Below are 26,004 nucleotides of genomic sequence, written 5' to 3'. Positions count from 1 at the left end.
CATTCATTTGTTTGCTCAATGACTTATCTTGTCTTCTATACCCATTGTCATTGAACCATTGACCAATTAGCTTAATACCTCAACTGAGTTTATTATTGAGCTAAGTCTGATAACTCCAATCCATACTTGACATGCTAGTTGTATTTGCTGGCAAGCTTTCATACCAAATATAAAATTTATTGTTTAGGATCTGTCTCTTCTAAAGTAAGAAAATTATATGCAGAGAATAATAGAATACATCTGTCACCATTAAGTGGAAAAATCAAAGTTAAGATTTTAACAACTTTAAAATTTATTATGCATACATTTGTATCTAATCAACGAATATAAATATAATTTGTTTTTTCAAGTGCACCCCTTATTTTAAAGAAACAAATACTCCAGTTTAATCATTGCTAATTCAAATTTGTATATGTTAATCTCATATAAACCTTGCCCCTCTGCACTAACAAAAAAAGGGATGAAGATATCTGAATCATGAAAGTGCAATAAATTATAATGAGTTTTTATTTTGTCAACACTATGTCAAGCGGACACGTATCACTTTTCTATGAGATTTTTTTTATCCATAACTCACTTTTTCTACAACTTTAATTCATTATTCAAAGAGTTTGACCCTTTCTAGTTTCTCAAATTCAAAACATTTTTTAAATTACATAATTTTATTGTAAATTAGTTTTATTCTTTTTTTTTTAACTTATACTTTTAATTTCTATCCGTTTCTTCTTTTCTTTATTGCATTATATATTGTATTCTATTTTGCTTTTTTCATTTTTAATTTTTTAATATTTTTTCTCTATATTTATCTCACCATAGAATGCGAGAAAAACATTATTCAGGTCATATGTAAGGTTAACTACCGACTCTTGTCATTATTCTCAAAGTAAAAAATGCCATAAAATAGAGAAAAAGTATTTGTGAGATGTGGTTCAACTGCTAACTTATATACATTCTATGTATAAGAGCATTGCCTAAAGTGTATGAATTTAAATCTAATTGAGAATTCTTATGAGTATCACGGATTAAAAACTGCACCCGTAAATCATAAACCTTTATAAAGTGCAATCAACTTGAATCATCAGTTGATATTACTCCCGAAGTAGGACTATACAGTTCCTAATTACCAAATCCCACTCTTGTTAATTATTTATAATATTAAAATCTTTATACTTTCTGTTTATATTTGTTATATGTTTACACTCAATAAATCATATTAGCATTTTTAATATTTTGTGCTTAAATTATAAAAGAGAACTGTTTTAGATATTTAATTAAACTCAAAAGATAAATTTTGAAAGAGAGCTTAATATCATTCGAATGAATTTTGGTATTGCAAATAGCCCACCTTACTTGGGAAGACAGCTTCGGGGAAAAAGTCTCGAGGGACTGTGAGAAGGGAAATTGGGTCAGGCTGTGGATGGCATGCTTAGTGGGCTACTTGAAGAATCTTGGGCCCTTATCAATAACAAAAGTAATAAAAAAAACTTATCATTGGGACCGAAACCAAAAATTGATATTGCTTTTGCTTGTAAAGTTGATGTGGACAACAATTATGGCCCAGACACCCCTTTTGTCATGTGTTTATCGACAATTGCATACAATATCCTTACTTAAATTTTCTAAAAGAAACATTTATTTTTTATTAGAGTAGTTTATGGAAACAACATAAAAATATGGTATTTATATTGTTTAATTGTTTTCTATGTAACTTGAAAAAGATATATATATATATATACACACACACAGACACAAAGAGAGATTAAGAAAACTGTTAACAATTATAAATGTCCAATAAGTCTTCACAATATCACGACGTTAAATGAAATTAGTTATACACCTAGTTAAAATATTACGAAATAAAACTCCATGTATTTCTTTTTATCCTTCAATTTAAAGTTTTAACACAAAATTTTTTAAAAAATTAATATTGTTTTTTAATAAAATCATAATATAATATTTTTAGCATACCCTATTTTATCTATTTGAATAATAAATTAATTAATTTTTAAAATGTTTTAATATCATCAATAAAAAATAATAAACAGTTTCTTAAACTTTCAAAATTGATAAAAATAATTCTTAAAAATAATAAATTAAAGAACAAACGGAGCACACATTTATAGAAAGCAACAATAGAAATTTATTTACAAAATATAAAATAATAAAAGCATATTTAAATCCTTAAATATTTATTAGAGTGATCATAAATATCCACTTGTATACCTGACAACTTTTTAAAAATATTTTGTGCGGCACTAAAATACTTAACTGCGACTACTCTACCAAACAATAAAATTTATTGTTTGGTACACTGAGAGTTGTTCTTACCACCTAGTTAGAAATTAATTTGTTTTGGTATTAATTAAAATTAATTTAAATAGATTTAATTTCATATCATTAAACAAGCTTGAGACATGAGTCAAACTTAATTTTTCGACCAATAGTATCACGCGAAAGCTATTTTATCTAATTTATTAGTAAATTGAAATATTTTAAAAGCGGGCGCCAAATGTCCAGATCAACGAGTAAATTCTACAACTACCAGATCAAATTACAAAGGAATACATAACAGATTTTAAATATGCTCTGTAATCCTAACGAACACATCTAACATTTCTGTTTTTTTGGTTATTTGAATAATTAAAATTTGGCATTTTATATAATAAAATGTATAATTTATTTTAATTTTTTGTTTAAAGGGAGCCCGGGTGCTTGGGATAATGCAAAAACACTATAGCCATCATCGCATTCAACCCAAAATCTCAACACATTAGATTATAAATATTTATCACTTATGTGTTCATGCAGTTGAGAAAATGAATGGGTGTTCATTGTTCACAGTAAAATCCCTGCTTCAATTGGAAGTGTATCTAATCTTATGTAGGGAACTTGAGACCTGGCCAATACATTTGATCACCTCATGAAATTATGTGCTAACTATTAAATTTATTAATATGAAAAGTCAGAAGCTATAAACTTTCACTTTGAAATTTCCTTTGTAAATTCTAAAAAACTGAAAACAAAATTGAAAAAGAGAAAAAAGACCACAATCTTGTAACCGACCCTGCAAAGTTCACGACAAAGTGCTTCCACACACCGAAAAAATAAAAGGTTGCTAGGTTTATTACGTATCTCACAACAGCAACAAAACTCTACAAACTGTGCAAAACCTGAGCAAGTTTCGATCCAAGACAGTTTCTAACGATACTCTACAAACCAGAAAGCGCCTTTAATTCCCTTCAGAATCATGCTCAATTTTCCCAGAAAAGTTCAAAGGACGACACCGTTCTCCCATCAAGATGTTCTTCCTCCACAAAGCTTCTTCTTCATCTTGGTCATCATAATCTCCCTCTTCTTCTCCTTCTGACTGTACTTTCTTCCATGACAGCATCTTCACCATGGAAAGTGTCTTGTTGCCGAGGTTGCTGTTCAGCTTGGAAATGAGCTTGTGTTCCTTAGATCTTGTTGGTTTTTCCTCCGTTTCTGTGTGTAGCTTCTTCAGTTTTCCAGAACCGCAGAGAAAAGTGATCACAGAAAATACACAGAAGATTGCAAGCAGAACGAAGAATAGTGACATGGGCATGGAGGAAGAGAATGGAAGATTGTGCATAAGAGAGGGAAGAAGAGGCCTTGCCATGTTGAGAATTCAAATGCTTACTTAGAAGAGAAGGGTTGGGTGGTGTCGCAATAAAAAGAGACACAGGAAAACGTTGTTTGTACTGTGTTTAGAGTTCAGAGTAAGTTACACGCTTAAAATGCTAAGTCCTATTTGTCTTTGTTAATTAGATATTTTGACTCTGGTAAACTTGAGTCTTCCAATCTCTGTATTACCAAGTTGGAAAACGGAAATGACTATTCCACCAAAAAATAAGAGAGAGAGATATAATAGATGATGTAATCGAAAATAATGAGAAAGGTAGAAAGAATAAGTAGATAAAAAAAATAGATGTAAGAAAACTCAAATATAAAAAAAAAAAATAGTTGGTCAAAAAATGATATAAGTAACTCTAGACTAAATTGTGAACACACATCCAGAAGAGATTATGATAAATTTTAGGTATTTTGAATTGAGCCAAACATTAAAAAAATTAGAATATTTTTAAGCTTAATATACTTTAAATTCATAATAGGTATATATTTATTTTATTTAATCTATTATGTTAGGATTTGATTTGACTAAGTTATGATTTATGATTCGGTTCCAGGTCATATATAGAGAATATTTTATTAGAAAAGATAAAATTTATTTTAATAATTTTTATATCTTACAAAATTACCTTTTAATCATGGGGATGTAGTTTGTTATGTTTATTATTTTGATTAATTTTTTTATTGATAATTATAAAGTGTGATATTATTATAATTTAAAATAAAATATTTTAATTAAAAATAAAATAATCAAATATCACTTTATATTTACATCTGTTGAACCAAGTCATTTGGTAGTAATTTTATTTTTGTTTAGACTCATCATAGCAATTTTTTTTAATCTAAACAATCTGAATTCGTTGGCCTATTTATAATAAATGAAAGAAAATCATATACAAACCTTACGTTTTTTGAGGAAGGTTTATTTTTTTAAAAAAATTATTAGTATTTTTTAAAATCTGATTCTAAAAAGGAGGAATTATGTGTACCATTATAATTTATATTCACTTTTATATTATTTAATAATTTTCTATAAAATATAATTTTTGTTTATCTAACTATTGAATCATAACTATGTATTATTTTAATTATTTATGTCAAAAACTATAAGAATAAATTAAAGAGTCCTTATTTTTATATATTTGAGATGTATATTTTATATTAATTTGATATATATGAATAAGTATTAAATAATTTTAAGTTGATCTAAAATTTTGTAAAAATAATTTATATGATTAAAAATTTTAATTTAATGATTATTTCAAAAATAAATTATTTAATATAAATAAATAAATAATATAAAAGTAAGTGTAATTTATATTGATGTAATTTTTTTTCCTAATTTCAAATGCTAGTTTGCAATAAAATTATAAATACATTTTATTGTAAAATTCTTACACAAAATTTGAAAATAAAAACAAAAACACTTATTCAATTACACTCTCTAATTTTATTTTACAATGAAAAATGCAAAAAATGGCGTATCATAATAATGTGCAATACAAAAATTCCTTAATGTAGGGGTGTAAGTACGAGTGGGTGCAGATTTGGCATGAAAGCTTAGGCAAATGGGCCTTACTTGTCTGAAGGGTTTACTTGACCTAGACTGGTAGACTTGGGTCGTCGTTTTTGTCAGCATTTGGTTTCCATTTGTAAAACGTCTTCTAGTCACCGGTCATATTAATTGCTTGCTTAGTTCATTTATTTCATTAATCTTTGTTCTAATAGTCTACTGTTGCTTACTTCAAATGATGAGAAAAAAGGTGAAGAAGCTTCTAAGCAAAAGACCACAGAACTCCCAATACCATCTATGGAAATTTAAAATGGTGAGTAGATTTTCATTATGTGCGTTTCATTCATGTCTGCCCAATTAATTGTTTATTATTGTTAGTTAATAGTTACCACCATCTTTTTGGAACAATTGTCTTGGCTACTATTTAGATCGTTCTTGAAGAGGTAGATGGTGTTGGTGGCAACTAATTTTTGCAGTCTTTTTCTTTTTGTTCAATTGCAGGTGTTGTGTACTAGATAGTGTTGGGCTTTTTTTAATGTCCAGATAAAAAAAAAATCCTAAACAAAGGAGTTTTACTAAATGATCGTTTTGCCAGATTTGATAGGTAGCTATAGGCTTCTGTTTTGTATTTTTTTTTTCAGAAGTTATTTGATATGAATAAGTGGAATAGCTAAAATTTATTTTAGTTTTAGAATAATAATAATAAAAAAGAATAGTAGCTGTTTCAGTCAAGATGTCTATTAATGGTTAGGACCTTTTCTAATGGGCGCCACTCGTTGTTTATTTGTCTTTAACGAAATATATCTAAGCAAAATAATAAAAAACTAACTTTGTATTATGGTCATAAAATAAATTAAGAGATTTTATGATGCATTCGTTGTAAATTTTAAATAGAATATATTCTTCATAAATTCAAAAAATCAAATTAATAAATTAATATATTTGAAAAATCAAACTAAACTAGTTAAGTTACTTTGGTTTGATTTATATATTTTGGTCCAAAACTAAATTAAATCAATAAAATTCAACCTTTTTTAATTTGAGTATGGATTTCATGATAGGGTTTATTATCCGCGAACACCATTTTTAACCGATCACTCTCTCTCCCTCCATATATATACTCCCTGACTTCGGAATTCGGAGCTAACGAAGATAATTTCATCCCATTACTTTCATACTTTATATTGGTTATGAGATAGATGCAATGATAAATATAGTTGTCATTGTTTAAATATTATTCATAAATTATGTTATAAATTCTTCTAGACAAAACAAATTTTTTTTAATCAATTATTCAATCTTGCTAAAGACGAGTGAGTTCCCCTTCAGCAGAATAGTTATTAGGTTCATATAAAAAAGGAGCAAAGGAAAAGCTTATAATCATGAGATACTTATTTGTTAAATGCAAGCTATATGAAAATGAAGATGCCAATAATTGTTCACGAATGGGGAGGAATAATGACAGCTTTACACTTTATGCAAAGTGAAGGAGACATACGCTCTATTGTTTATTGATGCAAAGCAAGGATCGATCAGGTATAACAAAGAACGATTTGAGCTAGTTACCAACATAAAATAAAAAGGAAAAGAACACGACTTGAAATTTATGTAAGAATTATCTTTGAAGCTATGAACTACAATTAAATTTGTAATCTGACTGAGTAATTGTGTTTACTTTCTCTGCCACACCAGAAACTGATTAACGACGTGAGGAAACCAAGTCCAAGATACTTTGTCCTTTACATTAAGAATTAGAATTCCATTTTATTGCCACAATTCATTATTTTTCCTTTACATTGGATTGTCCAATGTGCAAGCTAATGAACACTTTGATGTGTGATCACCTTATCCCATGCAAAAGCCAAGAATATGCTTACACGCCATCAGAAGAGAAGGGAATAAAGACCTCAACATATTGCTTCTTGCTATAGAGGGAATCATAACGTAGTTGGCTACACAAAATTAACCTTTCTCTCTCAGACTCTTAAGGTTTCTCACTAAACTCACCAGAAACTCTTAAAGATTGACATTCTTAATGCTCACAACTCCCAAATTGAAAGCGTGTAAAAGGTACGACCACATTCAAGTCACTATCAAAAGCACACAAACATTCTCCAAGTGGACCAATTAGATCAAGTTTGCTAAAGCATTTTCTAAAAATTCCCATGTTTACCTAATGGGTAACCCTTGTTTTTTTAATTACACTATACATGTAATAAAGTAACCTCAGCCAATACATTCCACAAGTAGATGTACAATACAAATACGCAAGTAAAAATACTTTGTAAAATATTAGAATATAAGAATGGCAATATATATTGATTAAATATGCTTATATTTATATATGCATATTAAATATTTTCAGATAACTTTGATGAAAATCGTAGTCAAATAATAATAAAATAAAGAAATATTTCAATAAGTTCTATAAAATATGAAAAATATCACTAATAATTAAGTAGTCGTGGATACATTTAAGATACGGAGGCAAGTATATTGTACGTGTAATCGTATCCGAATATGGCATACATCAACCTTTTTTCACGTATACTGCACCACAGGCCAAGAGAATCACCAAAATCTTACACCCTACTTAAGATACAAGTTCTTATTAATTTCTATATCTTGTTTCAAAAGAAATCAAATTCCCAGTCCCCTTACTAAGACAATGGTGTCTCCAACAAAGAATTGGAATCCTCAAAAACTTCCAATATTGCTGTTCCTTTTCTGCATTACATTTTCATCTACAGTTGAAGCCAACACATCTTCTATCAAGTTAGACCAATCACTGATTTCCAAGCCAACAAACACTGAAATCAAGTGTGGATCATGTCCTTGTGGAAACCCCTGCAGTGACCAACTTCCACCTCCTCCTCCTCCTCCTCCTTCACCGCCACCACTACTCCTACCAGAAGTTTCCTCCCCACCAAGTTGTGATCCATTGCCACCGCCACCGCCGCCGCCACGGTCGCCACCACCACCGTCACGACCACCACCAACACCGCCACCGCCAAGGTTCATATATGTAACAGGCGTGCCAGGGGATCAATATGCATACTATTACTCTGCTGCTCCAAACAGAGTTGTGGGGTCGCTGGTTCTTGCTGGTTTTGGAGCACTCTTAGTTACAACGTTATTTTGGTAACTTTATGAAGCAAAGCTAAAAATAGCTTAAATGTTTGATTTCTCTTCCTTGTTCAAGACTTTGTTTATTCGTCTTCATTTTTTTTATGGCATCATCTTCATTTTATTTTGATTCCCATTGGTTTTTGTGTTTCCTGGTAAACTTGTTGGTGAACAGATTCTAATGTGTGATGCTGAACAAATCAATATTCACATTTGATGCAAAAATTTCAGTTCTTATTGCTTTTCAGTCGTGTGATTTATTCAAGGCCATCGCATGGGTTTAATTTTTAATCACATTTAGAGAAGCATCAACTCTTTGGGATAGAAATTTTTGCATGTATGTCAATCGGTTTAATTAATTAAATAAAAGTAAGCAAAATAATGAAATTTTAAATTTGTATTATGGTGATAAAATAAAATAGATGTTCTATGATGCATATGTTTGGGATTGGGCGACCAATAAAGCCCAATAGAGACCAACGGTAACAAAAATCAACAGACAAAAAAACAAGAATAAAAAAGAAAATGAAGCCCAAATCAATGGTCAGAGATGTTTCAAAAACAGTTACAAGTCAAAAGCCCTCCCAGCATTGACCAAAGTTAAAATAAAAGCGCAATATTGAGAATTAAGCTCCTGTTCCTAGTAGGGACGAATCTCAGAGGGGACAAGGTGGGTTACTTTGATTGATTAGTTTAAATATATTTACAAAAATTAAGGTTGGGAATGCTTACATTACTATTTTCTTTCTTTCCCCAAATTATATATAAACAGGTCGAACCATTTAGAATATTTATTTTAAATAGTTATTTAAAATTTATTGGATAGATTGATGATAAAAATTTTAATGTCTTTGAAATTATTATAAATCAAATACTTCATTTTATATTTTTATTAGTTCTATATTTTAATATTCAACAATTTTGTACTTACAATAAAACTATTGATTGTCTGAGTGTGTGCATGTTTATATTGTTAATAAATTTTAGGTTAAATTAAAAATTTAATTTTTACATGTAATTTTTTAATTATAATTTAGTTCTTACATTAATAAATATTTTTAAATTAATACTTTCCGTTTAAAATTTATTGATGATTAGATAGAAGGGACCAAAACATTAAAAAAACATTATAATAAAATTAAAATTTTAATTTTAATTATCGTGATTGATTTGACTATAAGGACTAAATGTCTTTTCTAATTAGAAATTAAAAAAAAATTAAGATATCAAATGAAAACATCACAAAATTATAAGAAACTAAAAATTTATATTTTTAAGAGATAAAAATATAAAATAAAAAATGTTAATTTTTTAAGGACTAACTTTAAACAACTAAAAATAGTAAATTCTAATAAAAAAAGAGAAAAAATGATTACATTTTTATCATCACTAATGTGTATTCTAATTGGAAATTAAAAAAAAAAAACTTGTTTAAAAAAAGGTACTTAATAAAAAAAAATTTAAAAATTTAAAACTTATATTTTAAAATAAACTTATATACAGTGTAGTTTTGTATTTAATTTCTTTTTTCTCATAATTTTTAAAAAAATAATTCTATTCTATTTGATTTATTATAGAAGCTATACTAAAAATATTAATGTTAATATTTTTTTATTCATTTAAAAGTATAATGAAAGATAAAAATATAAAATTAAATAAAATATTAACTTCAGTCTTTAGGATTAATTTTAAACATCTAATTATAATAAAATTTTATTAAAAGTAAAATTACTTTTAATATAATTAATGAATTTTTTCTTAACAAAAGTTTTCATATTTAAATTTAACTCTAAAAATTGAGATTAATAAAATTCTATAAAATAAAGTAATTTTTTAATTAATTAAAAAATAAGAGTGTCATGAAGACAATATTCAATTTTAATAAAAGTTAGTCTTTGTATACAAATTAGTATTTATAGTTAAAAATTTATGTTTTAGTTATGATGAATTTGTTTTACGTTTTAGTCATTTGGTTTAAACGTTTATTAAATGATAAAGATTAATTTTAAAATATTTATTTATGTAAAGATTAAATTATAGTTTTTTATTTTATATATAGAATAAAATAAAAAAATGTATCAAATATGAAAATTAAATTTATAATTTAACATAATTTTTAATATGATTGTACACATGTTTGTATACTATTAACAACTTCTATACTTACGTGCATGATATTTATTTCTAAATTTTAAAATAACTAATTTAAATTTTTAAATAAAATTATGCACTTTATTATCAATATAATTTTATTTTAATACTAATAATTACAATAAAAAATACATTATTCATAAAAATTATAGAATCTTTCATATCTTAAATAAAATAAGATGATAAAAAAATTTATTTTATTAATAATATGCATATATATTAATAAAATTAATAATAAATACTAAACAAATTTAGAGTTCTTATTTGAAAAGAATAATTTCAATCAAGACGTCGTTTAGTCATTCAGAGTGTTACATTAATTTCTTAATAATATTATTTTTACTAACTAAGTTTTTGACGTGACATTTAACATGACGATTCAATCTTTTGAAATTTGAGTTCAAGAACTAAAGTGAATAATGATGAGAAAAGTTAAAAATTAACGTGACATTTTAAATATTTCAGAATTAAAATATTATATTCAAACTTTCTTACAAACTAAAATAAGAATTTAATCTCTTATAAAAAATATTGCTGGTCTATTCCGTTCAAACTATTTAATATACATATATAATTATAATTTTAATAAAAACTTGTTACTAAAATAAAAACTTAATAAAGAGAACAAAATTTATTATCCACGTAAAGCTTTTGTTTAGAACATAAGCTAGAGTTTAACAAAATATATTCCAAATAAATAATACTGAACCTCATTTGGAGTTAATTTTAAAAAGAAAAAAAATTTATCTACTAGTAATTCTTATTTAAATTTTTTTAAATCTGAAAGAATATTTTATAAATTCTCAAAATCTTCTTAAAAACTTAATCAAATTAATTTTTTTTATTAACTGTCTTTCTTTTTCTCTTTCTTTACTCTCAAACTTTTGTTTTTTTAAACTTTCAAAACAAAGTTTAATGCAATTACATTACTAGCCAAAACAGTAAAAATAAGAATGCATTTATAATTATAATATTTTAATCAACACATTTTTATTGAAGCACAACAATCTTTTCTATATTTGTTGTACTCAACTGATCGGTCAAGTTTATCATTCAATTTTCAACCTAAAATGTTTAAATAATAATAATAATTAAATAGCACTAACTTAATTAATGAAAATTGATTTTTTTTCATATTGAAATCCTTAACATTAAATATATACAACCTTATTCAAATCTAAGTAATAAAAAACTAAACAAAATATTTAAATGACAAAAATCATATGAAATTGTAACATGAGAAGATAGATTTCTATCAACCTTAAGTCATTTTAAGTAGCACTGAAACTGCTCCTCAAGAAGGGCCTTTGGTTTATTCTGAAAGTGGCTTGCCTGTGGATCTGAGAAAGTTATAGACAAATGCTCCAGTTATGGCTCCAACAATTGGACCAACTATGTATACCCATAACCCTTTGTAAACATGCTTGACAAGTGCCGGACCAAGACTTCTTGCAGGGTTCATGGAAGCTCCTGACACAGGCCTGAAGACAAAACCATTTTCAATTTTAATAAGAAGCCAACATGAACCTCATGGACCATTTTTAGCCATGCCAAAATCAAAATTCAAAACCCATCAACTAATAACTAAATATACCCTGCAATAAACACATTCAACATTATAGTCATTCCAACTGCAACTCCTCCAAAGTCACCTACCTGCCAATTTATCAAGCCAACCAAAAATGATCATTAGAATTTTGGATTGAAGAAAACCAAGACAAAAATTAGTTAAAGCCACAAATTGATTGATAAATAGAAATATAGAGTGCAAACCGCTCGGTCATCTGTAGAAACTGCAGATATGACAAACATCAAGAGAAAGGTGATGATGATTTCAGCAGCTAAAGACTGGCCATTAGATCCAACTGGTACCGTTCCAAAATAAGCATTGGGTGTGACATTAAACATTATGGCTAATGTTCCACTAGCAAGTACAGATCCCATCAACTGAGAAAAAATATAAAGTGGCACCTACATGCACAAAACCATCATACTAAGACCCATATCAAGGAAATTTTTTTGCACTACCACAGTCTTCATCAATAATATTGTATCATGTGTATAAATTTCTAATTTACAAAAAGAAAAATGATACTGAACACAATGTGAGATGCTGGGACCATATAATCCTGAATCACCTAAGGAATTGTCAAAGAATCCTTGTAAATTACTCTTCACGTATGATTCTGTCAATGTTTTTTGTTTCTTCAAATTTACAGATTCATCTAGAAATTTAAACCGCGAAGGCTCGCATCCATGTACAAGGGTTCCTTTTCCCTTATAAATTAGGGAGTGTCATGAGTTGAGTTTTGACTTGTTCTAAGAAATAAGATGAGTGAAAATTTGATTTTATAAGTGGTAGTTCAGAGAATTCAAAATGCTGAGAAAAGAAAATTACTTCTTTAAATGGGAAGCGGCGAAAGATGGCCCAAGTGATGGTGACTGCAGGATTGAAGTGAGCTCCAGAAATATGAGCAACAGAATAAATCATTACCATTACAATCAGTCCCCATGTGACACAAATGCCTGGAAATGTGACAGAACCATAGATCTTATTCACTGCCACAGAACCACAACCAGCAAATACCACCATATATGTGCCAATGAATTCTGCAATCGCCTAGTGACATCACAATCCAGCAAAAACAAAAACATTAGAAGTTTTATTATCTTCTAAATTTTTTTTTGAAAAGAAACACATTCATGGGTTCAAGTTATAGAAGTATAATAAATAATTTTAAAATAAAAGTTTTCTATTTTTATTTTCTCCTTGAACTTAGTTAAGGGTTCTAATCAACACCTCATTTTATTTTACTCCTATAAATAAGTTTTGTCTAATCTATATGCATGTGTGTGACTGTTGATTCTTCTGAGATAAAAGATAAGTCACTGACCTTTTGTGCCAGGGTTGCAACATGGTTTGATGAACAACAACTATGCATGCCCAAGGTTATGGAAGGGATGGGGTTAACACCCTCTTCCATACTTGACATTTCTTCTTCTTGGATGCCTTCAGCTATGTTGGCCATGCACTTCGAGAAAGAGAAACACTATCTCATTGGGAAGGTTTAGATTGGATTTTATACAGATTTAGTTTTAAAGATAATAACCACTATCTAATTTGTTTCGGTTACTCAATGAAATTGACAAGTAAAATGATAAAGCCAAAATTTTATATAGTTGAGATAAACTAGGGAAGCTCCATTTTGAGAATCTACAATGCCGTATCGTAACATCACCCAGAATCATTTTTTAGTTGACAAGCTAAAGAAAAACAAAACTATTCAAATTTTAAATTTTTTATTCATAAAATAAAATAATAAAAAAGTTTAAATTTTCTGTTTTTAGTTCCTAAATTTCTCTGCCCGTTCAAAACAACTAATGTATGTCTAAAATTTTTAAAATATGAGAAGAAATTTTCTTTATTTATTTGGACTAGTAAAAGAAAATATAATTAAATAAGACAAAATTATCATAATTTAAAAATTAACAAAATTTAAACATAATATATAATATTACTTTAAAAATAAAATTATGTTTTTATGTTATAAAAAATAATTTTGTTTTGAAATAGGTTATTCCAGTATCAAAAATATGAATTTTATATTTTTGATATAGAAATAACATATTTTTTCAGTAGCCCACGAATGCACTGATGTTTTATCTTAAAATAAAATATGCATATGTGTTTAATAATTAAAAGATAAAATTATATATTGCATAAATAATATATAATAAAAATAATAATTTTAAAAATATTTTAACTTAATTTTACATCTAAAAATAATATTATTAAAATTAAATAATTTTAAAATATAATTTATTTTAAATGCTCTTATTTTATAGTATTAAAAAAATTAATTAAATATAAATAGTTAATATATATATAAGATGAGACTCTTAAGAATAAATTTTAAAATATAAAAAAATTAAGATAAATTTTATAAATATAAATATAAATATATATTTACAAAAAATATAAAAAATTATATAAAATAATAAGAGAAATTTAAATACAACTTTAATTTATAAAATTTAAAAGAAAATTAATAAAGATCCAGATAAAAAAAATAAAACAATTACAAAAAAGAGCATAATTTATATATTATTTTTAATCAATTTTAATCTTTCATTATACAAGTGATAAGATGTGAAACAACGTAGCTCCAATAACATTTTATTTTCATTTTCCAAACAGCATATTATTTTTATAATATAAATGTATTTATTTTAATATAAATATTTTTTTAGTTCAATCTTAATATATTCTGTAAATTTTAAATTACAATTTTTAAATTTTAAATATTTTGTAACTTATTTTAAAATTTAAAGTTTGATATCTTTAATTTAATTATATTTAATATAATAAAATATTATTATTAGTCATAAAATATTTACTCTTCTTAATCTATCCCTATATTTGAAACACGAATCTTTATTTTTAAACAAAATTATTTTAAGATATCTTAAAAATAAAAGTATTTTTTTAATACAATCTTAATTAAAAATTTGAAAATCTTATCTCTTCAATTTTTTTATTTAATATAATAAATTATTATTATGATTTTATTTCATTTGATTTAATTAGTTTAGTTATTATGATTATTATTTAAATTAAAATGTGTTTTTAACCTTTATTTTATGGCTTTAGCAAGTCTCCCTCGAATAAAATTATTAGATATTTCTTTTTGCAAATTTTTATAACGTTAATTTGTTGCAAGTAAACAAACTAATTATCTCGTACTAATTTCAACCTATTTCTAGATCAATGTAATTATTCAACAAAAGTATAAATTTTATTTTATTTCTTTATTTAATCTTAGTCATTCTTATTTAACTTCTTAATTTGTTCCAAGCCATTTATTTTCTCTTGCATGTTAATCCAAAAACTATGAGTATTTTATTTTAATTATTTAAGATATTCCTATTTTAACCAATCAAAATTATTAAATTTTTATATAGTTTATTTTTACTTGTGTTCATATCTTTTCATATTATCATTTAATTTATTTAAATTTTTTTTTAATCGCACGTTTTGCGTCAATCCAAAAGGAATCGGAAAAAAAAAATTAATAGTAGCAAAAGAAAAATACTAATAGAGCAAAATACAAAGAGAAAATTATGATGAGTAGTTAAATAGGATGTTGATGTTACAAGTACAAACAATAGTAAAAACTATAAACCATGCATTCAACTACCTTTTACAAGGTTTATGAAACTAGGCGTACAATGTTTGAAACTTCATTTAACTAACAAATCTAAAATTAAACCTCTCGTACGTAAGAGTTTCCTAGTTAACTGCAACTGGTTTTGCTGTTTCTCTTCACTCACATCCTCCAATTTCTTCAGGTTTTGCATTGCATGGAACAACACAATCTCTGCATTGGTTAATTATGATAATGAGACCATTTTCTCATGTATGCATGTCTCGCATGCAGTGCAGAAGTGTCTTTACAGCGGAGGGCCATCCTCAAAAGAAGATTCAAGATGGGCTATTGTTTTCGTTATCTTATAAACAAAATTATTCGTTTAAAATAAAATACAATACAATAAAATTATGGACGTGAGAGTTGAGTTATTTTTAAAAAATATTTTTAAATTAAAAATTCATATAATATTTATAAATAATAAAAGATCAACGTGTTAATTTAGTATTATTCAATCTTTTTATTTTAAAAATATTAAATTAAGTAATATTTATTCGGAATAACTCTTCCCTCTCTTTTTCCTTTAAAATTTGAAAATATTTTGAGAACATTTAAAAGTGTGGATGCGACGTCGTGAAGAAAAAATATATATAAATAATTATAATAAAGTATAAAATTAGGTATAAGTGTTGAAAAATAATAGAACTCTTCAGACTAGTAGAATTTATACTTTTTTTTTTTTTTTGCGAAATTCCTTGCACATTATTATTATATATTTGCGAAAAAAATGTGTTTCCAGCAAATTTTTCATTAAATTTAAGGTTTTCTTTTTCGGATAATTTTTCTTAAAAGATTTTAAAATCTATAGATAAACTTTTTGCAGATTTTGAAGAAAAAATTGTAAAGATGATTTTTCTGCATATTATTTTGCAGAAAATTATCCAGAAAAATTTGCAAGTGAATCTACATGTAACGTGTATGCAAATAAAACAAAAATAATTTCAAGTAAATCTAAATTTTTTCTGAAATTTGATTTTGCAAAAAATTCGTCAAAAAAATAAGCAGTTGAAGACACCCGACTCCCTACGTTATTCCCACGTTTAACCATTTAAAATATAAATCGACAGCTAGAATTCTGATGCAGACAATATGGCCGTAGAGATCTATTTCTACCACTTCTGATGGTCTCCCTTTGCATCTTGAAAAGCAACTTAGATATTTGATGTTGTACCTTTTTTGTTCCATTTAGTTTAGCATTCTATCAAGTTATAATAGTACACTACAGGAATTACTGTCCATATTCAAGTTAGGCACCCTCCACTTTAACACTAGAACCAATAAAAATGAGCAATTAGGTTGAAAATAGTTATCATAGCATATGGTGATGGATGGATGCATGGCATTATGACACAAACAGGATTTCAATATAATTAAATTACAATACACCAACTATAACATGATATATAAATATATAGAATATGCATGAAAGGAATTAACCCCCATTTGCAAGTGAAGTAACGATCGTTTTTGAAGTTGCTATGAAAGGAACATGAACTAGAGGTTCATCTTATCACGAAAAATTATGCCAGGGCCAGGCCATACAGAGAAACATTTCAACGAAAATAATCATAAAGAACTCAATTGTATCATACTTGATCACACAGTTCATAACCTTTTTATGAGAACAATTTAAAGACATATGAAAGCAAAAGTTAAAAAATTAATAAAAAAGAAACTTGAGCTTGATATGAAAATGGACAAATTAACACTTTCAAATTAGAGGAATTAAACATTTACAGTAAATTACTCAAGCATATGAGAAAATCGAAGTAGCAGTGAATCCAGAACCTCAAACTCTAGTATAGTTCATATATTTTGGGTTCATCTAAAGTAAATTAACAAAAAAAAAAAAAAAGGAGAACACTAACTTGTGAAAAACGTTGAGAAGTCAACACTCCGTAGAGTGAGTGAGCCAGAGTGACAGAGTTGAGAGTCTCAGTATACTCATAGCTCTCGATATCATGCTTTTCTTCCAGCGTTGGAGCTTTACTGATGAACCTCTGCAAATGATGTTTGTATCCCCAGTAGAAGATCCAAATGGAATTGCCAAAAAAAGTGATGAAAGTGTATGTTATATATGCTTGATCGAAACATCCATTAATACTATTCATCATTAGCTATAAACAAAAATAGCGTGTTTTTTTAATCTCTCGTTAGGGGCCAAAAATATATATTTGTTAAAATTAAAAATTAATAAGATTTAATTAAAAATCAGAATAAAAAGTTCTCAGATTTTTAAGACTCAAAATAAATTAGACGCGGCCATAGCCAAGTTTTACATCAGCCACACGTAGCCATGTTTAAGCAAGAAATAACTATTTTCTTTCTAATCTAAATCCCTTTTGTTTCTTAGAATTACAATAAAAAAATCAATAAATATTTATCTAGACTAATAGAATTTTTTTTTTCAAATTTAATATATTAACTACCACACGAGTTTATTACTTTTCAAACCTCTCATCACTTATACGATTTTTTTAAAAAAATTTAAGGGTGATTTTGTTGTTATTTCTTTAACTTTTATATAATATATATATATAATTATTAATTGTATAATTTTTATATTTAAAAAATAACAAAAATATAAATGATGTGATAAAACAAATATTATAATCCTAGAAAGACATTCAGTAACACACGTACTCTTGAAAGAGAAACATAACTTGTTACAGGGGAACAACAACCTTTTGGTTCATTTCCTCGAAATTTCATCTGAAAAAAAATATCTGATCCTTCGTCAAAAATGGCTGCTCTCAGTAACATCTCTCTATGAAAGCAAATCTTACTCGTTTGAGATTGAGAGAGAACACAATGCCACTACCCAACCAAATCTCGAAATGGAGATTCCTTGGTCTCGCTTCAACCATCATAGGACTTCTCTGTTACGCTCTCAGTTCCTCCTTCAACTACTTATTCGGGGAGTGGAACTTGTTCAAGGTCTTTCTTTACCTCGCTTTTAGCATCTTCATCAGTTTTGTAATCTTGTTTGCAAGGGAATGTCAAATTTCAAATAGTCTCAGACTCAAAGCACATTGTGCCTTTCTGATCTTAACAATCACCTCTGTGTATTCCTTTTTCTTCGACAAAGTAGTAAATGGAAAACCAGATGCATATAGCCTCATTTCATGTGCTGCTTTCGCTATCGTGTCACTCACCATGTCAAAGCAAACTCAATGCGAATTCGGAGTGGATCTTCTTTATTTTTTCCTTGGATGTTTAATAATACAACTTATGAAGATTAAGCTGCTATTAGGCATAATTGGAGCGTGTTTCAGTTACGCGCTAATTAGTCTTCGTTTCTCCTTAGCCACGCCACACGGTGAGCATCGTGTAATCGAAAATGAACATTCAGTAGTTATTGAAGTTGATCCATTGGAACTGGCTAGTATGATGCAAGAACTTATGAATTGTATTAAGGCACTTGAAGAGAGTGATTTGAATCTCACCGACACGCTTTCGGAGTACCTTGAAGATTATGATACTGAATTAGATTGTAACTTGGTGATGGATACGCTACCGTTGGAAACAATCGATAATCTTCATGAAAAGGTGAAGGTGATGATGGAAATTGGATTGGAGAAGAAGTGTTCTGAAGTGTACAGCACTTGCAGAAGAAAACGGTTGGAAGAGGGCGTAATTGGAAATTTGTTAGGATTGAAAGTGATCAACGTGGAGGAGGCACATGTCGAAGATTACATGATTAGAAAATGGATAAAGGCTTTTGAGGTTGCTATAAGGATACTATTTCCCGGTGAGAGGGACCTCTGTTATCGGGTTTTCTACGGGTTTCAATCTATTGCTGATACTTGTTTCACAGAGGTTTGTCGAGGAACCACAATTAAGATGCTGAATTTTGCGACTACGGTTGCAAGTGGAGGCACTTCGAAGTGGCGTTTGTGGCAAATTCTCGACATGTTTGGGACATTAAGTGACCTAATTTCGGAGTTTCAATCGTTGTTTCCTATGTCGTTGGTGAATGAAGCAATTGCGACAAGGAATAGGTTGGGAGAAGCAAGCAGGGACGTTTTCATTGAACTGGGGTATCTGATTTTTCGGTTTAAGATGGTATTCGTTCCACCCAATGGCGGGCTTCATCCGGTGACTAGGTATGTTAGGAGCTACCTCGTTTCTGCTTACCGGTCACGCCGGTTACTGGAGCAAATTTTACGAGAATACCCCAACGTTGTTAATGGAAGGAAAACATGTTACTCATTTTCTGCGCAGATGGATTTTATAGTGGAGCGTTTAGAGAGGAAATTAGCAGTGAATATCAAGAATTACAAGGACGTTGCTTTGCGCTATTTTTTCATTATGAATAATCTGAGTTGCATAGAGGATATGGAAAAAGAGGAAGGATTGGGAACCGTTTTGAGCGATGATTGGTTTCAGAAAACTAAAGCTAGAGTACAACAAAATCTTGAGTTCTATAAAAAAAACTCGTGGAATAAGGTGTTGGAGTTGTTGAAGCTTGACGGCAATGAGTTACTGGTGGCTAATGTCGCAGCAGATTCAATGAAAGATAAACTCTGTTTGTTCAACGAGAAGTTTAAGGAAATGTGTAGTGTTCAGTCTACATGGTTTCTCTTTGATAAGCAGTTAAGGGCACAAATAATAGTCTCTCTGGAAAATGTTTTGTTGCCAGCATATGGAAACTTTATTGGGAGGTTCCATGATGTTCTTGGTGGGCACGCTTATGAGTATATTAAGTTTGGGATGTTTGACATTCAAGATCGACTCAATCATTTGTTTCTTGGAAACAGGAAGAATATAAGCAATCTGCAAGAGCTACAAGGCTTGTTTAAAATTAGAAAATAAAAATTTCATCATCGCAAACCAAGTTCTGTAGGGTTTGTGGCCTTATCCCTCTCTACCATGTATAATTTAATTGCATGCTTTAGTATGTTTTAGAATGGCTTGGGTCAGATATAAAACTCGGTTTATGTAAAAAGTGAAAGATATCTTCAATAGGAATTAAATAATATTATTTAAAAGACATTAAAAGGAAGTAAAATCAGACATAGGAAAACTTGGTGACTTAATAAAAAATAAATGCTAATTATATTCGTTTAAGAACAAAAATTATATTTATAATACAAAATTTAGTTATTTAATTTTTAAATTACAATTTTGTGCATTTTATCTTTTGAGCATCAGGCATTAATATTACTATCAAATGCGAAGAGATTTGCCCATATCTTATCAACAAAAATTGTGCAAATAAACCAATTAATAATTGACATATCATCTCTTAAAATGTGTAGACACCATCCTCCCATCATAATTTTTTTCACACAAAAGAAAATACCAAATTGTGTCGGACATGAAGTTATGTAATTATTGAATATAAGATAATGATATATAAATTGTTGATTATTTTTAATATACACAACTTGCTTAAACTAAGTTTACTCAATAATTTCTTATGGTAGACCATATCTTTATGTTACACAGATTATTATAACACATATATACATAAAATCATTTAATCTTTTGAAAAAAAAAACGAAATTTCCTTTTGAAACAATTACTTTTTTTTATTAAACCATCCTGATATTTAAAATTTAAATACTAAAAATATTTCGTATCCTATACGAATAATTTTAAATATACGTGGAAAATAAATTTAAAAGTATCAAATATTAAGTTTAATTAATTTTAAAATCCTTTTATCCTAAAATGATTCACTTGACAAGTCAAATTAGAAACCCTCGCCATCAACATCACCATCTAATTAACCATGAAAAAAGTTGCATTCTGTGTCACCCAAATTGAAAATTTTTGCACTGAAAGCGACAGAAAGGAGACCCTCCTTTGGGGGAGAGGAGATGAAGAATCGTACGAAGATGCTTTGCTACTTTGCAAATCATTTTATACAACATTTTTTGCCCCACAAAACAACTACTAGAACTCCATGTTCTTATCATGTTACAACTTTATTAACAATTACCAGTCACTCGATACCTCCATGATGGCCTGGACTGGCATTTCTTTTTTGTGTCGTTTTCCTTTTCAATTTTCTTTCTTTTTCACTAGTTCCAACTGGAAAAAAAGGAGATGGGAGATTAAAAAAGAGAAGGAAAAGGATACAAAGTAGAAGAGCCCCAACTATTATTTTGAAGAAACTTCAGAAGCACAACTTGTAATTGGCATATCACTAGGGGTGCATACAAGTGCCCTTTGCTGCAAATGTCTCAAACTCTGCTCCATGCTGACTTGGACCATCTCAGCTAGCATCTTCTTTGCTTTACCAGATTGATCATCCCCATCAATCTGGGATATGATGTCACACATGATGTTCTCTAGTGTGTCAGGTTCATTTTCAGGTCTTGAATAAGGTGACTCTCTTAGTAACTGCAAAAGGGTACGTGCTTTTGGCTGAGACTTGGGGGTTCCTTGAACTGTAAGCTCAAGAAGTCCTGGAATAACACCTTCTCTAAGAATTGGTTCCCTGTATTTACACCTATCACTTTGGCACATTGTTAGCAGTGCCCCAACAGCATGTTCCTTACTTTTGGGGGTGCCACTTTCAAGAACTTCAACAACTGCAAGAACCCCACCTTCTTCAGATGTTAAGGCAGTTCTGCCTTCATCATAACCCACCAAAGATTCTATCAAAGCAGCACATTTTTCAACTGTTTTTGAGGACTTTTTACAGGTTTTAAGAAGATTTACTATAAAGGTGATTGCATTTGTTTCAAGAATGATGCTTAGGTTATCAAGATGTGTTGATAAATTGGAGAGCGCCATTACCGCATCAGCTTTAGCTTGCGGGCTTCCATCTCTAAGAATATTCACAAGAAGAGGAATGGTGCCACAAGCACTAATAATTGGTTTGTTGGTGGGAGAGACAGATAGAGTGTACAATGATGCAGTTGCATACTCTTGCAGATTTGGATTTTGCGACTTGAGGAAACTAACTATTGGCTCTAATGCACCAGCTTTAACAATGTTAATTTTGTTCCTGCATGACAAGACCATGTCAAATGATGAATATGACTGAATACGTATAATGCATACAAATTATACAGCAGAAATTTAAACATCATTAAATCTGAAGCTTCTGATCCGAAGAGAAAGAAAGGAAAGACTATAGTGAAATATGATTGTAATAAAGAGAAAAAGATATAAAACATGCATAAAAACCATTATTTAGTGCATGCTTAACTGCTAGAAAGACCAGGAAAAGCGATCATAATCTAGGTTTAATTTTTCTTTCCAATTAAATTACAGTCTCTAATTAACGGCACTATCAGATTATTTTCTATCACAAGCTGGAATATACTCAAAACACACCTCATATGTAAGGCAAATGCAAGGCTACAAAGGGAAAACAATACCAAGAGCACATATTTAAGCCTGATTAACATTATTTCCCCTGATTTACATTCTTATGACGACGACAAGAGTATATTATAATTTTATTTCTTGCTAAGGTTGAATATGACAGAAATTTTCCTTGATTATAGCTCATTTATGAAGCCGACAATCTATCCATTATTAGATATATATTAACTATCAAAACCCCTACCCCCACAGGGACCCAAAAAAGAGAAAGAAGGGAAATTTGATTATAGAGAACACATAAAAGTGTGGTATTCTCTTCTCAAAAGCATTTAGTATTTTAAAAGTAATCAGGAATCAAAACACAACCTAAAAAGTACAATTTTTTTGTTATGCTTATTTGACTACATGGAAAATAGAGAGGTGATAATTTTAAATTGAAAATCATTTCACACTTATTTGGTATAACAAAAATGTAAAGAAAAAAAGTGGAGTTCAAATGTTCTATCCTCGCCATAAAATGTTGGCCACTCGTACAGTCTGAAGTGATTTCACCCAAGTAACAATTAGTAAAACCAAAACATTTTATTTTATCTTACATCATTTTTGTTTTCATTCCATCTTTATGTTCCATTCCAGCTACGAGCACAAGCGTAGCCTTAATGAGAAGAGTACGAAAATTTGGGTTAAATGAAAAACCATTCGGTGGTTGAACACTGTATTGAAGGAAGGAACATGAACCATCTCTATAAATAAATATTAAAACAAGAGCCCACAGCTTACTAATATTTTTTTAAGGTGGACTCCACAGTTTGCTCACAATCAAACTTGAAAGAAAGTTAAATAGGATAATAACTACCAGAATTTTCGCATTTATAGATTTTAAGTGATTAAGTTGATAGTTTCCTTTTTTTTTCATTTTTATTTTTAGTTTATAGTTTTTATATGTACTTTTAAGAGATTTATTTTGTTCCTGACATTTTAAAAATAGGAAATATTATAACGATGTAAATAAAAAAAATGAACCCCAGCAAAATCGTGTCTCATTTGTTTGAATTACGTTTACTATTTCTCGTTGACAGATCTATATTGATATGTAAAACCAGCGTAACTTTTAGCAGCAGTGGCAGCAAAATTAAAAAATATAAGCAAAGTGAAATTAGGTCCTCGCCAACAAATGATATCAAGTTAATTTTATACAAAGAAGATAGGCAAAAAAAAAGTTCAAAAGGTAAAGTGCAGCATATGAACCAAAGAAAAACCACCCTCCAATCTGATAAGATTCTACTGTCAAAGCATCGAATTTTTTCTTGTTAAACAGGGTATGCACTCAACCAATCTACAAGAATCAATTATAAATCAATATCACTACAAGGGAAAAAAGTTCAAAAGCATTAAAATTGAAAAATATGACCGGCAAATTAATTATCAACTAAATTTTTCTCTTTTCTGTTTTTTTCATCAATTCAACCAACGTACTTTTGCATTCTAATTCTATGCCATGAAAAATTGTTTTTCTTTTTCTTCTTCCTAGAGAATGAGGATAAAACTCATCCAATTCGATCATTCTGACGAATATATTCCTAAGATCACAAAAAAAAAAAAAAAAAAAAAAAACACAAAACACACACAACTCTTCTACCAAAAATATCTTGTATTTCCCACCAATCAAACAAAAAAAAAATCCTCAGTTTTGTACTATGTATAAATATATTCTATACCAACAGGTTTACCAAATTGGAATTATTTATTGCATATTCATATCGAATTCCCAACTTTATCTTCCATGCTTTCCAAATGTTTTATGACATGCACATCGAATGAAGAATTACAAGAAAATAATAAAACCAAAATTATTCACATAAAAACCACAAAGAAGAAAATATCTGATCCCAAAAAAAAAAAAAAAAAAGACCACAACAAGCAAATTCAACCAATAAAAAAATTACAATTAACCTTCATCAATTCTTTAATATATACACACCCACAAAATTTTATTTCAAAAAATAAGAGAGTTAGGAAGCTAAATAAACAGAACAGCGTACCTTTCGTCTTGCACGGCGAGGTTAAGCAGAGCGAGAAGAGCTGGTTCATGGAACTCGGGCGAGTCGACTCGGAGCATGGAGACGAGTGGCGCAACGGCTTGACGGAGCTGACGGCGGCAACGGTGGGAGGTTTTGGTGAGGCGGCGAATGTCCCGAGCGGCTTCGACCCTCAAAACGGGGTCGTTCAGCTGGAGCAACTCCAAAGCTCTCCGTACGGCCACCGGCGTAGGCTCTGCCGCATCGGGTGGTGAAGATGGAGGAGGAGTTTCCATTTGCTTAGTCACAGAAAGAAACAGAAAAGGTTAAGAGTAAAGGTAGAAGTTAAGTGGTTTGGGAGTGGCGTTAAGCAACAGTTATAACTCACAGGACAATGTTCAATTGTTCATATAGATATGTAGAGATAGAGAGAGAAAGTGCAGTTGTTGGTTGAGACAGTTTCTTAACTCAACTTTCAATTGCCGAACTGTAACATTTTCTGATGCTCTTTCAAAACTCCTTGCCAAACTAGTCAAACACTCTTGGTTAACGTTCAAGTAATAATTATTGACAAACGAATCTCCTACACTACCTTTATCTATGCTGTTTATTAAATTGTTATATAGTTTTTCTATTTTAAATTCGTGTTTTATACTTTTTTATATTTATATTTTTACATCTTACTTTGTTTTACATTTATTTTCACCATTCTTCCTTTCTTTTTTATCTCTCTTTTTTCACCCAAACTACTAGCCAAATATAAATGTGAAGATACTTTATTCTATATTTGTATACCACATGTGTAATACATAAAGACAGTTCATGGTGCCAGTTAACTCTTCCTTTTAAATATAATTATCTCAATTTTGTATGAGTAATATTCACAGTACAAAAAATAAATTGGATTTGTCTACTATTATTTTAAAACATCAATTATCCTGTTTATTTAAGTTAGTTTTTTTTGGTAAAGAATTTTTTTAAAATATTATTCTTTTGTTAATCAAATTATTAAAATATTTACAGAAACAAATTCCCAGTTTTTTTACAAAAGTTATCT

At 28.8% G+C, this 26,004-nt stretch overlaps 5 protein-coding genes across 5 annotated transcripts; 1 reads left to right on the top strand and 4 right to left on the bottom strand.

Moving 5' to 3' along the window:
• Positions 1-3,229: 3,229 nt before the first annotated feature.
• LOC113874467 lies at positions 3,230-3,740 on the bottom strand. The gene has a single exon (XM_027512691.1). The coding sequence runs from the start codon at positions 3,635-3,637 to the stop codon at positions 3,230-3,232; it is 408 nt and encodes a 135-aa protein (XP_027368492.1). The 5' UTR covers positions 3,638-3,740.
• Positions 3,741-7,858: 4,118 nt separating this feature from the next.
• Positions 7,859-8,182, bottom strand: LOC113874466 (putative glycine-rich cell wall structural protein 1). Its single transcript, XM_027512689.1, has one exon. The coding sequence runs from the start codon at positions 8,180-8,182 to the stop codon at positions 7,859-7,861; it is 324 nt and encodes a 107-aa protein (XP_027368490.1).
• Positions 8,183-11,750: 3,568 nt separating this feature from the next.
• LOC113848021 (probable aquaporin NIP-type) lies at positions 11,751-13,467 on the bottom strand. Its single transcript, XM_027477372.1, has 5 exons — positions 13,333-13,467; positions 12,837-13,058; positions 12,212-12,409; positions 12,033-12,094; positions 11,751-11,919 (listed from the first exon to the last, which is right to left on the bottom strand). Exons 1-5 carry the CDS (start codon positions 13,465-13,467, stop codon positions 11,751-11,753), a joined length of 786 nt encoding a protein of 261 aa, XP_027333173.1.
• Positions 13,468-18,420: 4,953 nt separating this feature from the next.
• LOC113848154 (exocyst complex component EXO70B1-like) lies at positions 18,421-20,753 on the top strand. Its single transcript, XM_027477549.1, has one exon. It carries the CDS (start codon positions 18,457-18,459, stop codon positions 20,458-20,460), a length of 2,004 nt encoding a protein of 667 aa, XP_027333350.1. The 5' UTR covers positions 18,421-18,456; the 3' UTR covers positions 20,461-20,753.
• A 778-nt stretch (positions 20,754-21,531) lies between these two features.
• Positions 21,532-25,513, bottom strand: LOC113846914 (U-box domain-containing protein 4-like). The gene is made up of 2 exons (XM_027475657.1): positions 24,972-25,513; positions 21,532-22,606 (listed from the first exon to the last, which is right to left on the bottom strand). Exons 1-2 carry the CDS (start codon positions 25,241-25,243, stop codon positions 21,754-21,756), a joined length of 1,125 nt encoding a protein of 374 aa, XP_027331458.1. The 5' UTR covers positions 25,244-25,513; the 3' UTR covers positions 21,532-21,753.
• Positions 25,514-26,004: the final 491 nt, after the last annotated feature.

The sequence above is a fragment of the Abrus precatorius genome, unplaced genomic scaffold (assembly GCF_003935025.1).
Source record: "Abrus precatorius isolate BTA unplaced genomic scaffold, Abrus_2018 Scaffold8, whole genome shotgun sequence".
NCBI classification, from domain to species: Eukaryota; Viridiplantae; Streptophyta; class Magnoliopsida; order Fabales; family Fabaceae; genus Abrus; species Abrus precatorius.
Note: the sequence above shows the minus strand (reverse complement) of the source record. Positions and strands in the feature narration are given on the sequence as shown.

Excerpts from the sequence above, each read along its gene's own strand:
- LOC113846914 (XM_027475657.1), bottom strand. The coding sequence starts at position 25,243 with ATGGAAACTCCTCCTCCATCTTCACCACCCGATGCGGCAGAGCCTACG. Across the intron at positions 22,607-24,971 it reads CTCGCCGTGCAAGACGAAAG|GAACAAAATTAACATTGTTA; the intron begins GTACGCTGTTCT and ends CTTGTCATGCAG.
- LOC113874466 (XM_027512689.1), bottom strand. The coding sequence starts at position 8,182 with ATGAACCTTGGCGGTGGCGGTGTTGGTGGTGGTCGTGACGGTGGTGGT.
- LOC113848154 (XM_027477549.1), top strand. The coding sequence starts at position 18,457 with ATGCCACTACCCAACCAAATCTCGAAATGGAGATTCCTTGGTCTCGCT.
- LOC113874467 (XM_027512691.1), bottom strand. The coding sequence starts at position 3,637 with ATGGCAAGGCCTCTTCTTCCCTCTCTTATGCACAATCTTCCATTCTCT.
- LOC113848021 (XM_027477372.1), bottom strand. The coding sequence starts at position 13,467 with ATGGCCAACATAGCTGAAGGCATCCAAGAAGAAGAAATGTCAAGTATG. Across the intron at positions 13,059-13,332 it reads TTGCAACCCTGGCACAAAAG|GCGATTGCAGAATTCATTGG; the intron begins GTCAGTGACTTA and ends TGATGTCACTAG. Across the intron at positions 12,410-12,836 it reads GCCGCTTCCCATTTAAAGAA|GTGCCACTTTATATTTTTTC; the intron begins GTAATTTTCTTT and ends TTGTGCATGTAG.